The 17,131-nt window shown below is 44.6% G+C and overlaps 1 protein-coding gene across 2 annotated transcripts in view; it reads left to right on the top strand.

Annotated features, from left to right (window-relative positions):
- The window catches only part of CACNA1B (calcium voltage-gated channel subunit alpha1 B), a 206,271-nt gene that overhangs the window by 31,608 nt on the left and 157,532 nt on the right, over window positions 1–17,131 (top strand). For both annotated transcript variants that reach the window (XM_058524660.1, XM_058524661.1), the window contains exons 4-6: window positions 9,161–9,252; window positions 10,771–10,923; window positions 12,945–13,135. In XM_058524660.1, the coding sequence (XP_058380643.1) occupies window positions 9,161–9,252; window positions 10,771–10,923; window positions 12,945–13,135 (436 nt within the window). The remainder of the gene's footprint in view (window positions 1–9,160; window positions 9,253–10,770; window positions 10,924–12,944; window positions 13,136–17,131) is intronic.

Genomic DNA, 17,131 nt, shown 5'->3' on the forward strand with positions numbered 1-17,131 from the left:
TAGCATCTGTGCCAGTCTTCCTCTATTTTGTATGTGGGTCACCGCCACAGCATGGCCACTGATGAGTGGTGTAGGTCTGTGCCAGGGAACCTAACTCAAGCTGTCGAAGTGGAGCATGCCAAACTCAACCACTAGGCCACAAGACTGGCCCTTATGTTCAACTTTTTGATGAAGCTCCTTACGGTATTCCACAGCGGCTGCACCATATTATGTTCCCACCAGCAATACACAAGGGTTCCAGTTTTTCCACATCCTCTCCAACAACTTGTTATTTTCCTTTTTTTTTTTTTTTGGTGAAGATGATTAGCCCTGAGTGAACATCTGTTGCCAATCCTCTTTTTGCTGAGGAAGGTTGGCCCTGGGCTGACATCTGTGCCCATTCTTCTGCTACTTTATATGTGGACACCTGCCACAGCATGGCTTGATAAGCAGTGCATATGTCGGTGCCCGGGATCCAAACCTGCAAACCCTGGGCTGCCGAAGCAGAGCGTGCGAACTTAACCACTACGCCACTGGGCCAGCCCTTGTTTTTCTTTTTTTTGATAATAGCCATCCTAATGGATGTGAGTTGGTAATTAACTGTAGTTTTGATTTGCATTTCCCTAAAGATTAGTGATGTCGAGCATCTTTTTGTGTGCTTATTGGCCATTTGTATATCTTTTTTGGAGAAATATTCATTCAAGTCCTTTGCCTATTTTTTTTAGATTTTATTTATTTATTTATTTCCCCCCAAAGCCCCAGTAGATAGTTGTATGTCATAGCTGCACATCCTTCTAGCTGCTGTATGTGGGACGCGGCCTCAGCATGGCCAGAGAAGCGGTGCGTCGGTGCGCGCCCGGGATCGGAACCCGGGCTGCCAGTAGCGGAGCGTGTGCACTTAACCACTAAGCCACGGGGCTGGCCCCCTTTGCCTATTTTTAAATTGAGTTTTTGTTGTTGTTGAGTTGTAGGAATTCTTTATATAGTCTGGATATTAATCCTTTATTAGATATATGATTTGTGAATATTTTCACGCATTCCATAGGTTGTCTTTTCACTGTCTTGATGGTGTTCTTTGATGTACAAAAGTTTTAAATTTTCATGAAGTCCAATTTATGTACTTTTTCTTTTATTGCCCATGCTTTTGGCGTCACATGCAAGAAGTCATTGCCAAATCCAATGTCATGAAGATTTTCTCCTATATTTTCTTCTAAGAGTTTTCTAGTTTAAGGTCTTACATTTAGATCTTTGATCCATTTTGAGTTACTTTTTGTATGTAGTATAAGATAAGGGTCCAACTTAGTTTTTTTGCATGTGGATATCCAGTTTTCCCAGCACAATTTGGTGAAAAGACTATTGTTTCCCCAGTGAGTGGTCTTGGCACTCTTGTTGAAAATCAGTTGACTGTATATGTGAGCATATGTTTCTGGGTTATTATTCTACTCTATTGGTGTATTTGTCTATCCTTATACCTTATAAAACAGTACCACATTGTTTTGACTACTGTAGCTTTGTGGTAAGTTTTGAAATCAAGAAATGTGAGTCCTCCAATTTCATTCTTTTCCTAAATTATGTTGGCTATTCAGGGTCCCTTTGGATTCCATGTGAATTTTAGAATAAGTTTTTCTATTTCTGCAGAAAATGTCATTGGAATTTTGATAGGGATTGCATTGAATCTGTAGATTGCTTTGGGTAGTATTGACAATCTTACATTTTCTACAAATTTAGAATTTTCTCTATATAAGATCTGTTGAGATTTTTATTGGAATTGCATTGAATTTGTAGATTAACTTGGAGAAAAGGGGCATCTAATGATGTTGAATTGTCTTATCTATTAATACGGTTCATCTCTCTTATCCCTTTGTTCTTCAAGAATGTTTTGACTTTTATTATCAAGGTATTGCACTTACTTTATTGAGTTTATTCCTAGATACTTTATAGATTTTGTTGCTATTATAAACAATACTTTTATGACAGCTTTATTGAGATATAATTCACGCACTATAAATTTCACCCTTTTAAAGTATACAATTCAGTGATTTTTAGTACAGTCATAGAGTTGTGCAGCTGTCACCACTCTCTAATTTTATAACATTTTCATCACCCTAGAAAGGAGTCCCACACCCATTAGAACAATATCTTTTTAAAATTGTATTTTCTAATTGTAATTGAAAACAATTTATTTTTGTGTATTTATTTGGTATTCCATGATATTTCTAAACTTTCTAATTAGTTCTAAGTTTGCCTGTATATACTTTTGGGTTTTCTATGTAGGAATCACGTTATCTGTGAATAAGACAGTTTGTTTCCTCCTTTCTAATCTTTATATATTTTATTTCTTTTTCTTGTGTTGTTGCCTTGGCTAGGAGCTCCATATAATATAAGTGGTATACACGTATTATCCCTGAATTTAAAGAGAAATGCTCCTAATGGTTTGTAGTAGATACCTATTGTCAGTTTAAGGAACTTTCCTTCTATTCCTAGACTTTTTATCATGAATAATATCAAAATTGTATCAAATAATTTTTCTGAAAATTTTGACATGATCATATAGTTTCTATTTTGATTTGTAATGTGGATTACATTAATAGTTATTCTACTATTGAACTATTCTTGTGTTCCTATGACAGCTAACCTGGCCATTATATTCTTTTAAAATATGTACTTTGAATTTGATTTACTCTAATATTTTAAGATTTGTGTTTATAACTGAGATGTGTATACCTTTTCTAGGTTTAATATTAAGATTATACCAGCATCATAAAATGAGTTAGGAGTTTTCTTATATTTTTAGTCTCTGAAACAGTTTGTATACCATAGGAATGATCTGTTTTTTGAATGTTCATAGAACTCATTTGTAGAATTGTCTGTGTCTGATGTTCTGGCAGAAGAAACTTGAATCCAAATTCATTTTCGTAAATGGTTTTGGTATGCAAAATTCTAAAATGGCCCTCACACCTGTACAGTCATCTCCTCTTGACTGTGGGAAGGGCCTGTGGATATGAGGAGACGTTACTCCCATGATTAGTTTACTAATCAGTTGACTTTGAGCTAACCAAAGGGAGAATGTTCAGGTGAGACTGACCTAATCAGGTGATTAGGACTTTAAAGAGACTGGTCCCTTCTTAAAGTCACAGAATTTAGAAGTATGAGAGGGACTGTTGAGGGGCCAGGTGGCAAGGACCTGAGAGTGGCCTCTAAGAGCTAAGAGGAGTCCCCAACTGACAGCAAAACACTGGGACTCCATTTCTACTGCAAGGAATTGAATTCTGCAGACAACCTCGAGGGGCTGGGAAACATCACTTTCCCTAGTTTAGCCTCAAGATGAGGATGCAATGACTGGTACCTTGATTTCAACCTTGTGAGACTCTAAGCAGAGAGCTGAGCCATGATGTGCCCTGACTTCTGAATGCAGAACTGTGAGCTGGTAAATGGTGCTATTTCCAGTCAACTGAATTGGGGCAAGTTTTTACACAGCAGTAGAAAACTAATATAATAGTTCATGGTTTATTCAGGTTTTCTACTTCTTCTTCAGTCAGTTTTGGTAATTTGCATTTTGGGGAGATATATCCATTTCATCAAAGTTTTAACATTTATTGTTAATAAAATATAAAATATTATAAATAAAATATAAAATTGTTAATATGTGATTGTGATTCTAAAAATCTCTCCCATCTATAGTTATGTTCGCTGTATGTACATACAGTTATGTGCATCTGTGTGCATGTGTGTACATATGTATGCGTGTACATGTGTGCATGCATGTAGTTATGTGTGTTTGTATGTGTGTATCTGTGTGTGTATGTATGTGTACACTCTCTTTTTCTTGATTATTCTTGCAAGAAGCTTGTTCATTTTATTAAACATTCGAAGATTCAGCTTTATATTATTTCTCTATTTCCTATTTTAACTTTGTCTACTCTTATCTTTATTATTTCCAGTTTTCTACTTTCTCTAAAGTAGAAAAGTAGTAATTTCCTCTGCTGTTCTTTTTTAAGATTCTTGAGACATGTCAATGCTTGGTTTATTTATTTTCAATATTTTAACAAATAAAATCATTTAAGTTTATAAATCTCCCCTAAAGCATCACTTTAACTGAACTCCATATATTTTAATATGTAGTATTTTTGTTGTTGATGAGTTCTAAATATCTGGTAATTTCTATTGTTAGTTCTTTAATTAATTAGTTATTTAGTTGGCCATTTTGAGGGTTTCTATACATGTGAATTTTCTTTTTAAATGTGTTTTTATAGTTGTATTCTCATTTAATTGCATTAATTGCAGAACTGCAATAATATATGTTACTAATTCTTTGAAATATGTTGAGACTTCTTTTGTGATGTAGGATATGGGCAATTTTCAAAGACATTCCTGTGTACTCCAAAAAATGTATATTCTCTATTTGTTAGGAGTAGATTTTGACAGATAGATAAATAGATAAGAAAGATATAGAAGATTAGAACTATATAATGGATCAAGACTGCTAATTTTATTTTAATCTAGTAAAGCCTTACTAAATTTTGGTATTTAGTCGTTCAGATTCTGATAAGAACTTTGTTAGAATCTTCTACTATGTTGGAGGCATTTTCATTTTTTTTCTTTATCTGTTTTGAGTTTGTAAGGTTGGGTGCATAAAAATTAATGATTGTCATATTTCTTGGTGAAATTTTCCTTTTAGTGTAATGCATTATATAACCTTCTTTAGTCCTAAGGTTGCTTTTTGTCTTAAATTCTGTTTTGTCTTTAGTATTTCTATACCAATTTTCTTTTCTATAGTATTTACTTACTATATCCTTTAAAAAATCTGTTTATTTTCAACATTTCTATGTTTTTTTTCAGGTGTGTCTTTTGTAAGTAGAATACAGTTGGACTTTAAAAAACTCCAATCTAATACTATACACTTCAATAGGAACTTAAAATTCATTTATATTTCTTGTGATTACTGAAGTATTTGGACTTAATTCTAATATCTTATTTTGTGTTTTCTCTTTATATCCTTTCTTTGCCTTTTTAGGAGGCACAGGCTTTTGTAGCTTGACAAAATGTTCTATGTTACTTATTCCCGGCACACCTTTTTACCCGCTGCTGGTTTTGAGATAGATTGTATTTCTATCCATTTACTGGATGTCATTAACATTTTATGATTTCAATCTCTTTTGTGAAGAAACTCCTAATCTCATTGAATTGTTTGTCTGTGTTGTCTCGTATTTCGTTGAGTGTTTTTATGATAGCTATTTTGAAATCTCTGTCATTTAGTTTATGGATTTCTGTGTCTTCGGGGTTGATTTCTGGGTGCTTGTCATTTTGTTTCTGGTCTGGTGATTTCATATATTTTTGCATCGTGGTTCCTGTGTTGGTTTTGTTTTTCCTCATCCTGGAAGTCTCTGGTTGCAATTTCCACCTGCCGCCACTGTCTGGTGGTAAAGGGCTGTGTAGTCTAAGCCCCCTGCAGCTCTGCCCCGGTTTTTCTGCTGCGATCCGCAGTTTTGTTGTTTTTTTTCCCCGCTGCGATCCACGGGTCCAGTCGTTTGATCAGGTCTGCCTCGGATCGCTAGGTCTGGTCTGGTCGGTTGAGCTGCAGAGTCCGGGTTGCGGGGAGGGGGGAGCTCTCTCTTTTGCCCTCTGGGTCCCTGACGTGGGAGGCTTCTCGTTTGCCCCTCTTTATCCGCTCTCTGGGGTGCTCAGATGTTGATGGTAGCCCTGTGGCTCCTCTGAGTCCTCTGTGGGGGAGTTTCCCACTGGCTGAGAGAGTCCAAAGAGCCACGGTTTCCCCGCTGACGGCCGCCCCTCCCCCCTCTCTGGGAGCCACACGGACCAGGATCCCTGATCTGATGGGGAGGGAGAGGAGTTCTCCTTACCTCTCCCCACTTCCTCCGGGGGACCAGCACGTTCCTCTCAGATGTGCGGCAGTGTGGATCCCTCTGCTCTAGGTTTTCACTGTCTGGGATTCCGTTGTTGGTCTGTGACTGTTGCTTTTGTTGTATCTTGTCGGGGGAAGAGTTCACGGGAAAGCTCACCCCGCCATGATGCTGACGTCACTCCTGGATGTCCTTAACATTTTAAACATATGTTTGTAACTATACGTTTGTCTAACGCAGAGGTCAGAAAACTACAGCCCATCTGCCTGGCAGCCTGTGTTTATAGACAAAGTTTTATTGGAATACAGCCTTGTCCATTCATTTACATATTATCTATGGCTGCCTTCATGCTACGGTGGCAGACTTGAGTGGTTGTGACAAAGACCTTATGGCTCACAAAGCCTAACTATTTACTAACTGGCCCTTTACAAAAAACGTTTGCGGTCCCCTGGTCTAACACCGTGAAGAGTGAGTTAGCCTCTATGACATGATTGATGTGACTACACCTGGTACAACCCCTTCTGTAAATATTTTATTATTGCCTAGATTGTTAGTTTTACATTTAGAAAATAAACACACAAAAAATGAAAAATTGGATCATAATTAAAAAGCAATCAATGATTAATTAAATTTAACTACTTGAAAATTATTTTCAGTGCCTGCCATTATTCTTACGTACTGTGCATTCCCTTTGGGTTCAGTTATCATGTTGTTTTACTGAGGGTCTGGGTGATGACTTATTTTATACATGAAATATTTATTTCATGTATAGACTTATGTATATACATTAAAATATACTTACTTGATGTATGAAATATTTTGCCCTCACTCTTCATTGACAGTTTAGCTGGATATTAAGTTCTAAGATGACAGTTATTTTCCTGCAGCTTTTTGGTGGTGTTACTTAATTGTCTTCTACCATATGTTTTTGCTGAGGTGAAGCTTTCTCATCTTTTAATTTTTCTTCTTTTCTAGATAATTTGTCTTTTCTTTCTGGTAGCTTTTAAGACTTTCTTTTTATGCCTGATATTCTGCATTTCCTCGTACTGTTTCTGGTTGGATGTATTTTCTTTATCTGATTGGCACTTGTAGTGTACTTTGAATTTGAGAACTCAAGTCTTTAATTCTGGAACTTTCTCATCTGTTATTTCTTCAGATGTTGCTGCTTCATCATTCCCTCTATTCTCTTCTTCTGGAACTCACATTTGATGTGTGTTAGATATATGATCTAACCTCCATATCACTTAACTTCTCTCTCATTTTTTTTCTTTGTCTTTTTGATGTCTGTGGGTAAATTCCTTAGTATTAGCCCCAGTACTATTTTCTAAACCGTTAATACTCTCAAACCATGTCTCCAACCTAGAGTATGATGCATCATTACTGCTGGTATTATTTCAGTAACTATTTGCTTATTGTCAAGACTTCTAGCTAGTTTTTTAAGTACCTACCTGTTTCTGCCCGTTTTTGTTTCATAATTTGTTGATTTCATCTGAACAAAATTAATCTCCCAATAGTTGATTCCAGTACTCGAGTGTTTCTCTTAGCACTGGACTTCCTCATGTGCTGTGGAATTTTGGTTTGAATAGGTTTTCTTGTTGCTCTTCTTTTTTTATCCCCTGGGAGTTTTATCTTATTTTTGACCCCAGCTCCATCTCAAATTTTATTCCTTACTGCCATGTATTACAGCAGGGGAGCACAAAGCCTTCTTCACTAAGAGTCCAGGATGCATTTTAAAGGTAGAGCCCGTAGGATTGTTGGTGAATTAGATGTGGAGTGTAAGAGACAGAGGAGTCAGGGATGAAGGCTTGGTTTTGGCTTAAATAACAGTTGACTAGTGCTGTTCACTGAGAGGGGTGAATACTGGGGAAGGAGCAAGATTGGGAGTAAGAATCAAAAGCTCTTTAGTCACTATGATGTAACAACTCGGAACTTTAAAAAAAAAGTACATGTTTTAGTATGTTAAAATTTAAAAACGAATTCTTTAGTTGTATAATTTTTTTTTTTTGTGAGGAAGATCGGCCCTGAGCTAACATCTGCCAATCCTCCTCTTTTTGCTGAGGAAGACTGGGCCTGGGCTAACATCTGTGCCCATCTTCCTCTGCTTTATATGGGACGCCGCCACAGCATGGACTAGACAAGCGGTGCATTGGTGAGCACCCGGGATCCGAACTGGCGAACCCCGGGCCATTGCAGCAGAGCGCACGCACTTAACCACTTGTGCCACCTGGCTGGCCCCTAGTTGTATAGTGTTTGATATGCTTTTTTTGATTTCCAAGTGGAAAGGTCGAAAAGGCAGTTGGATATATGAGCCTAGAGTTCCAGATTTGAATTAAAGATGTAAATTTGGGAGTAATAAGCATACCGTGATATTCAGAGCTATTGGGTAGATCCTATATGGAGTGAGCCCTGGGGCCTCTAATTTTTGAGTCTGGTAGAGGAGGCAAAGCTGGCAAACAAGACCTAGAAGGGGCTCCCAGGGAGTTAAGAGGAAAATGAGAGAGTTGACCCAAGGACAAGAGATGAAACCGTTTCAAGAAAGAGACTTAACCATTGGAATTGGCAAGAAGACTTGACACAGCATTTCTGTGGAAGGGTGAGGGTGAGAACCTAGTTGGACAAAGGTGAACAGAGATGGAAAGGTTAGGCAGTGGGGACCAAGGATTGACACCTGCAGTGAGTTTTGGTGTGAAGGGCGCGAAGTGTGCTGTGGTCAGAGGCAGGTGTGAGATCTTTTGTTTTTAAGATGGGAGGCATTGGAATATGTTTTTATGCTAATGGAACTGATTGTTATAGTTTTTCTGAGTCCCCTGAACCCTTTATTCCACCTTCGCTGCCCCTCATTCCCACGTTCTCCTGAGATAAAGTGAAGAAGGGCAACGTGTGGTGCCTGTTCAGGAGTCTCTCAAGGTCCAGTGAACTCTTGCCCCCATTCATCACCACCTCTCCTGAGGCAGCTTGCAGTGCAACTGGGGTTGGTTTGAGGACATGTTTCAGGCTTGGACTCAACTGGGGGACAGACTCAAGGCCAGGCCAGGGGCCACAGACCAAGTGTCCTCTAGAGGTGATGCCTTTGAACTGGAGGGACGGTTATGCTGGTAAAAGCCATTGCTAACATTACTCGTGAGGACATCTGAATTCAGATCCTGCCTCCCCCTGCCTGGCAAGCCCCACGCCCTGTGCCAGCCCTGTGCTTGGACTGTGGGGGACACAGGCACAAAGGTGTCCCTGCTCTTGGGCGTAGGACACGGGTGATAAGGGGGTGTGTTCTCTTATCGGCTCTGTGTGGAAGCCCTTACTTCCCTCTTTCTCTTTGTTCCTGCCAGGATCCTTGCCACGGCTGGCACTGACTTTGACCTGCGAACGCTGCGGGCTGTGCGTGTGCTAAGGCCCCTGAAGCTGGTGTCTGGGATTCCGAGTGAGTCTGGCAAAAGCAGTCATGCCCAAGCCTACTTGGAACACTGACCTCCTCTCCCACCCCCACCATGGCCATGGCCACAGTTAAGCCCTAACCAGCGGGCTCTTTGGCTTTGGTGACTCTGAGCTTGCTGCTCTTGACCCCAGGGAACCAGATATGAAGAAGGGAAGAGCAAGCCTTTTCCAGTCTATCCCATTCTCCATGAAAGCCCAGAGGATGACCCTGGTATTTTGCCCTGACTTGGCTTCCCTAGATGGAAACTTTACTCTTCCTCACACCCTGTGCCGTATTTCCAGCTCTGCTTCTTTTTCTGGGGTTAAGGGACAGATGGGAGATTGGCCAAGGTGGTGGGTCATGATGCCTGAGAAAATATTCAAAGGCTGCAAAGGACCACCTGTCTTGGCTCAGGCTTGGCAGGGCCATTGGGAGCTGAGACCGGGTTAAGACATGCTCCTGGAATGGGCTGCTCAGGGAGCCAAGCATGGGCAGGAGGATGGACAGGGTTGCCTTGGGAGCCAGTGACCATCCTGGCCTCTTTCCTTCAGTCCACTGGAAGTTTGGTTTTAGGATTCCCTCAGGGCCTGGATGGGCAAGGACCTAGGGCTGTGCCCCCTGAGACCACTATAGAGAAGACCCTTGGTTGGCTCCCTGTTCGGCCCTGAGACCCTGCCAGGCAAAGGCTCAGGCCTGTATCCAAGAGCTAGGGCCAGGCTGGAAGCGGGGTCATGGGGCTCAGCCCCCTCTGCCCAATCTGGCCCGGAAACACTCATGCCCTGTGATCAGCGGTAAAATACTCCCTAGGGGCAGGTCCTCTGCTTTACTTTCCCTAAGGAGTTGGGTCTGTCAGGAACCCCTGGACTTCCCTCCCAGGACCCCCTCTCATAGTTCCCAGCATTTCCTTCTCTTCCCTCCCAGGATCTTCTCCTCTTTCCTCCTAATCCTCTGCTCTTAGTTCCCAGGATCCCCTGCTCTTCCCTCCCCAGATCCCCTGCTCCTCCCTCCCAAGATTCCTTGTTCTTAGCTTCTAGGATCTTTTGCTTTTCCCTCTCAGGATTCCCTCATCTTCCCTCTCAGGACTCTCCGCTCTTCCTCTACCCTAAGCCCTCCATAGATCCACAGATCTCACCAGCCCACACTCTCCACCTGAACTTCATACTCAGGCACCCCCACACCCTGCTCCTCCCCCTACTTTGGGACACTGATCAGTCCACCTCCCCTCACGACCCTATGCCTCGTCCCCCACCCCGAGGACTCTCAGCTCTGCCGCATACAGGCTTTCCCTTTTCTGTCCTCCTTCCCCCAAGACTTCAAGCTTCCCCACCACTCCCTGCTCTGTCTCCTACTTTGAGGGCTCGCCTCTGCCCTGTGGCCCCGTAAACACTCACTGCGAGCACCTTGCCCCAGGACTCTCAGCCCTGTCCCGCCTGGCTCTTGCTATTCTGTCTACACACCCATCCCACTCCCTGCGCTGCCCACCCTCCTCTCTGACCTGCCCTGCTTTGCCTGCTCTGGCCCCAGGTCTGCAGGTGGTGCTCAAGTCCATCATGAAGGCCATGGTTCCGCTCCTGCAGATTGGGCTGCTTCTCTTCTTCGCCATCCTCATGTTCGCCATCATCGGCCTCGAGTTCTACATGGGCAAATTCCACAAGGCCTGTTTCCCCAACAGCACAGGTGAGGCCTAGCAGCACCCCTCAGACTGAGATGAGGACCGCAGATTCATTCCTCCAGGAGAGAGGCACTGTTCCAAGTGCTAAGGAGCTTTCTAGGTGCCAGACAAATGAGGTGGAGGTTCCAGTGGGGAATGGACGATAACCTGATAAACACAAATATATAAACTAACACGCATTACAGATTGTAGTAGCTTCTAGGAAGGAAACAAAAAGGGCATTTGAAATAGAATAATTTGGGGCCCTCTTCACAGAGAGTGGCCAGGGAAGGCCTCTCTGCTCAGGTGACAATTGAACAGCAGTCTGAATGCAGTGACAGGGACAGCTGTGTGGCCACTGGGCCAGAGAGCTTCAGTTACAAGGAATAGTAAGTGCAAAGGTTGGAGTGAGGAACAGGAAGAACAGAAGGGGTCATTGTGTGGGTTTTGTGGATGGTCGGAGCTCTGAGTCTTATTCTGAGAGAAATGGGAAGACAGCGGGGGGCTTTGAGTGAGGAGTGACATCGTCTGATCGTTCTGGCTGCTGTGGGGAGATGAAGGCAGAATCAGGCTTGAGTTGGAGAATAATATCTCAATCCAGGAGAGATGCTGTTGGCTGGGGCCAGGCTGTTTTGGTAGACATGGTTAGAATGGGTCAAGTTCTTGTTATATGTTGCAGTGAGGCTTGCTGCACCAACAGGGTTTTCTGGGATCTTGTATGTGGGGTGTAATAGAAAGAGAAGAGTTAGGGGTGGCACTAAGGTTTGTGGCTTGAGTTGACCATAAATACATTTATGGTCATCTCACTAGATGCAGAAAAAACTTTTACTAAAATTTAAATCATTCATGACTAAGAAAACCTCTTATCAAACTGGAAATAAAAAGGAATTTTCTTAAACTCCCTAAAATTTCCTGCAAACATTGTACTTTGTTGTAAGTCTTGAGAGCTTTCCCTTTAAAGTTAGGGATGAAATTGAGGCACTCATGGTCACTTTTAGTCCGTATATCATTGCAGTCAAGCCAGTGCCAGGAGACAAGAAAAGGAAGAAAAACCCTGTCGAGAATGGGAAAGGAGGAAATAAAACTGTCGTTATTCACAGAGAATACCGTTGTTTCCAAGCAGACAAACAGTGACTTACTAGTCTTCTCTGTGAGCGTTTATTAAGATGTTTGGAGGGAGAGGAGTAAACTTTTGTGGTCAGTTTTGTCTTCTAAACCTGGGAGTATTTGCTTTCTATCCTACAACTCCTCAAAATTTCTCCTATGTTGATAGGAGGGATTCCCATGTATTGTTATACATTTGCTTTTTTTTTTAATAGTTTTTTTCTACTCTGTCGTTAGGATTTGGGGACTGGAGGGGATAAACATGTGCTACTGGTTTAAACAGTGCATCTTGTTGCAGAGATTAGCACTGTTTTTCTGGTGTTTCTTTAACATCCCTCTGTGTGGTCCTTGGCTGCCTCCTAGGCTGCAGGCCAGCAGGAGCATATCCACTCTGGGAGGGCCAGGTCAGTGAGGCCTGGGCCTTGAGGCCCCCAGCCATCCTCTGGGCACATGTTGGGTGGGCTCTGGGTCAACCTGCCGAGGTTGACGAGCACCAGGACTAGTCCAGCTTGGTGTTGGCTCCAGAGCGACAGGCAGATCTTCATGTCAGGAGAATCTTGGTGGCAGTTCGGCCGCGAGGGAAAGGAGAAGTCAGGGTGGTAGTGGTAGAAAGAATTGGAGATTGGGAGTTTGTTGTTTTTTATTTTAAGGTGAATGAGTCCTGAGCATGTTGAAATGATGATGGGCAGGTTTCAGTAGAGAGGGAGAGGCTGACCAATAGTTCCTGAGAGGGTAGGTGTGAGCTCAGGTGGAGGCAGACTGTAGGCAGGAGGAGAGTGCTGGTGCAGGTGCAAGAGGATGGTGGGAAGTCGAGGGAGGGTTTCTGTTGGTGCCTGATTCCTGTCCACCTGTGACGAGGTCTCCAGGGCCCAGGAATCCCAGCAGGGTGGGAGACCTTGGTGTTTCTGAGCTCAGGGTCTGTGCTTCATTCTCCTGCTCTCAGATACAGAGCCAGTGGGCGACTTCCCCTGTGGCAAGGAGGCCCCAGCCCGGCTGTGTGAGGGTGACACTGAGTGCCGGGAGTACTGGCCAGGGCCCAACTTTGGCATCACCAACTTTGACAACATCCTCTTTGCCATCCTGACGGTGTTCCAGTGCATCACCATGGAGGGCTGGACGGACATCCTCTACAATGTGAGTTGCATCTTGGCCCCGGGATGGGGAGTGGGCCCTGGAGCTCCTGGGGTCCCATTTGAGGTGGCGCTTCTGACCTAAGAACATCTGCCCAGCCCCAGGCTCCTTCCTCCACCCTAGGATGAAATACAGGCCCCTCCTTCAGAGGGCCCTACCAAGGGCTTCACTGTGATCAGTCTCAACTCAACTCTTGACTTAGGTCCTGGAGTCTCCAGGACAGCTTCTCTTATGAAAGTGAAATTGAGGGGCAGCTGGTGGAGGTCAGAAAAGAAAATTCCAGAGAAGATGCTCACTGTGAGCTTGCTCCAAGTTAGGCCCTGTGTGAAGTGTTTTAGCCCTCTTAACTCATAGAATCATTTCAAGAACCCCATTGTACAGATGATGAAACTGAGTCATGGAGAAGCTAATTAATTTGCCCTAGGCCCTAAGGCTAGTAGGCAGCTTGCTGTTAACTGCTACCTATGCCATCGCTGCTGGGGTCTTCTGGATGGAGTCAGGGACAGGGAGGCCTTTTGGGCCTCTCGTCATCCCTAGGCTGTCTGGTGAAGATAGTGAGGAGCAGGGTAGGGCTTAGGGTTGCCTTGAGCCAAGGCTCAGGGAAGCTTCTCTGCTTATGCAGGGATGCTTAGGGTGGGAGCCTGTGTCTGGTATGTTTGTTTCCTTCCCAGTGAGTCTGGTACTGTTTCCTCTGGTTCTGCTCCTCTTTGATCTTCTCACTCTCATCTTGATGCCAGCCTGTCTCAGTGGTGTAGGGCAGTCTAGGGTTGGTGCCCATGACAGAAGTTGGGTAAAAGGCCCTTGGGGGTTGCCTAGTGACCCATCTGCCTCCCACCTCCCCTCCACCTGAGACTCTTCTTGGTGGACTCTACAATCGATTCCTGAGCAGACCACTGTCTCTTTTTTTATGTGACGACTCCCCCTATCCCCAGCTGTCTTCTACCCCCTAGAGCCCTGTGAGCCACTGGGGCATGAGAACAATTAAATTCATAGCTCAGGGGCCTTGGGAGGTGGAGAAAGAAGGTGCACATGAGCCAGAAATCTTGGCAGGCTTGGTTGGGAGGGTATGGCTGGTGGATTGCTATGTTTTGGGTAGCTAGAGGGTGTGTTCTGCTTGGGTGCTGTGGGTGGCGGACCCTGGAGCACAAGGTACTTCTCTTTGAATCTGTCACTTGTGCACTGAGGGTGGGGCTTGGGCTGCAAGTTCCTGGAGCCCTGTGCTCCCCAGCCTCTAGTAGCTATGTGCTGGTGGCATGACAGTGGACAGGAGGAAAGGGACAGACTTGGACCCTTTGCTCTGTGCCTCCTCTAGGGGTTCATGGAGACCCAGAGGGGTCTCGGGGCTGGGCATCCAGTGGGTGCTTGGTAAATGCTTGTTGAGCAGGCAGATGGCAGATGAGGAGTTAAGGAAAAGCTGGCCCTCGGTCCGTTGAACCAGATCCTCCTTGGAGTGGGAGTCGTGTCTGATGATAGGCTCTGTTTGGTCGAGGGAAAGAGGAATGGGGACAAAGGCGGTGATAAAGAGCTTGGCTGTTCTCTCCCTACAGCTGATCAATGAACAATTTCCACAGAGACAGACCCTAAAAATAGCTCTGAGCTGGGCACATCACTGCCAGCCCCACCTGAACGAGAGACTGTGTGAGCAGGTCTCTACAGCCCTCAGTGCCGAATGGGGCTTGGCCAGTGGCCCAGGTGACTCAGACTGGTGGGTCTGTGCCCCTCAGGGGAAAGAGTGGGCACGTACCAGACCCCAGAGCAGGAGGCACTGGTCAGGAAGGGCCACAGAGGCTTCATCCAACACATATTTCCATGGGACCCACCGGGTGCTGGGCACCCCCAAGATGCTGCAGGTATGATGGTGAGCAGGAGGTATTCAACAAATAGGGGCCCAATAGTGGCACACACTGTGAAGGAAACAGAGGAGGATGAGGGGCAGGGAGTGATGAGTTAGAAGGTGTTGGAAAGCAGGGCCTGGTGAGGCCTAGACGCCAGACCTGCACACGTGACGGGACGGTGTCTTGCACATTGGGTGAGGCACCAGGACACAGTGATGGTGGTGAACTGGAGGCTAGTGCCTAGAGCAGGTGGCCAAGAACTGGCTGGATCCACCCTTCACACCAAGGGATGACAGGGTCAGTTGTTGGAGATCAGACAGGATTTTTGAAGAGGATTCTTTGGAAGGAGAGCCTGCCCCTCACCTCCAACCCAGTGCAAGGGGCTTTCGTGGTGCCCTCAGACATAGGCTCGTGGAGGGTGGAGGCCCAAGCGACGGTGCCTGGGACTTCAAGGGCAGGAGCTGCTGGCCTGCAGCAGTGGGGTGGAGGGAGCGTGATGGAGAGCACACTCGATGTAGGAGCAGAGGGAGAGTGTTTGAGTGTCTCTCGTGGACCAGCGGTCGCCAGGGGAGAGTGGGCAGCCAGGAGCACTTTTAAATTCTGACCAGGGGGAATGATGGCTCTCAACAGAACATCTGTTCTGAGTGGGACTGTTGAAGAACTGGTGGTGGTGGGCATGGAGGGTGTTCTCCAGCTGGAGGAGAGATGGCTTGCCTGTGTTTTGAAAAGTAAGTGAAGTCTAGCAGAGTCTTGGAAGAACCCGCAGAAGTGCCTTGTGAGAGACTAGTCAGCAGTAAATTCCTGTCAGGCCCAGGGAGATGAGATTATCTCAGGACAGCACCACGCAAGGAAGAACTTGCCTGCCCCCCTGCTCCTCCCTCCTCTGCGTTGATAGTGTGGGGGTCAGCAGCCCGCCAGCAAGCTGAGGAAGGAGGAACAATGCTAGGTGTGTAGGGGCAGAGAGGGGCCAGGCCTTCTCCCATTGAAAGCAGTCAGCTGTGGCAGGCCAGCCAAAGAGAGTAGATGTTCTCAGTGTAAAGCATGTTAAAACAGTTTTATTACCAGCTAGGACTGGGCACTTAACTACTGAATTGAGACTGTGTTTTCCATGTGATGTGATTGTAGAGCTTTCTATTACCCGGGAGTTATCAGGAAAATCATGAGACTTATCCAAATTTTCATCCGGGCGCATGACTATGTTCAAAGGGACAGTTGGAGGTAAATAATATTGGTTTATGATTATATACATATGATTTTGCATATGTTCAGTGTACTAGTTACATAAACATCTGAGGAAGGAGTGTTCAGATATATAGGTGTAAAGCTATATTTTGAAATTAGCAAAGACAGGACTTGCTCATTGATTGAATGTCCAATGTGAGAGAAAGAAGAATCAGAGATGATGTGTCTTGAGCCACTGGGAAAGGTGGTACCTTTGCTGAGAAGGGGAGAATTGGGAGCAAGATATTTGCTTAGTATTGTTTTAGCGGAGAGTAGTGGTGGAACATGAGAATTTTGTTTTGGCCCTGTAAAGCTTTAGATAGCTGTTTTCATCCAAGTGGAGATGCTGAGTGTACAGTTAGGTACATGAGAGGGAGTTCAGAGGGAACAGCAGGGTGAGGGTGTATGTTTGAAGTCATGGATGGTGTTTAAAATTATGGGAGAGGATGAGATTGCCTGGGTAGTGAGTGTAGGTGGAGAAGTGAAGGCCCAAGACTGAGCCTTCTCTGAGCCTTTGGCTGTCGGGGGAATTCCAACATTTAGAACCAAGTAGGAAAGAAGGATCCAGCAAAAGAGACCAAGGTGGAGCCTTTAAGGGGGCTAAGAATAACACCATGAGCATGCTGTGTCTTGGAAGCGGAGCAAAGAGTGATCCACCAGGTCACATGTGCTGAGAGGTCAGGCAAGATGTTGGTAAACCTGATGAGCAGTTTCAGTGGTGGGGTTAAAACCATAGAATGTGTAGGTTACAGGGAGAGGGAGGCACGGAAGTGAGAATGGCAAGTATAGTCAACTCTTTGAAGGATTTTCCCTGTGGAGGGGATCAGGGCAGTGAGAGGTAACTGCAGGGAGATAAGGGAATTGGCTTGCTTTTTAAATTTATAGACTTTTTATTTGAGATAATTGCAGGTTCACACGCAGTTGTAAGAAATAATACAGAAAG

This window comes from Diceros bicornis, chromosome 28 (genome assembly GCF_020826845.1).
Source record: "Diceros bicornis minor isolate mBicDic1 chromosome 28, mDicBic1.mat.cur, whole genome shotgun sequence".
In the NCBI taxonomy this organism is placed as follows: Eukaryota; Metazoa; Chordata; class Mammalia; order Perissodactyla; family Rhinocerotidae; genus Diceros; species Diceros bicornis.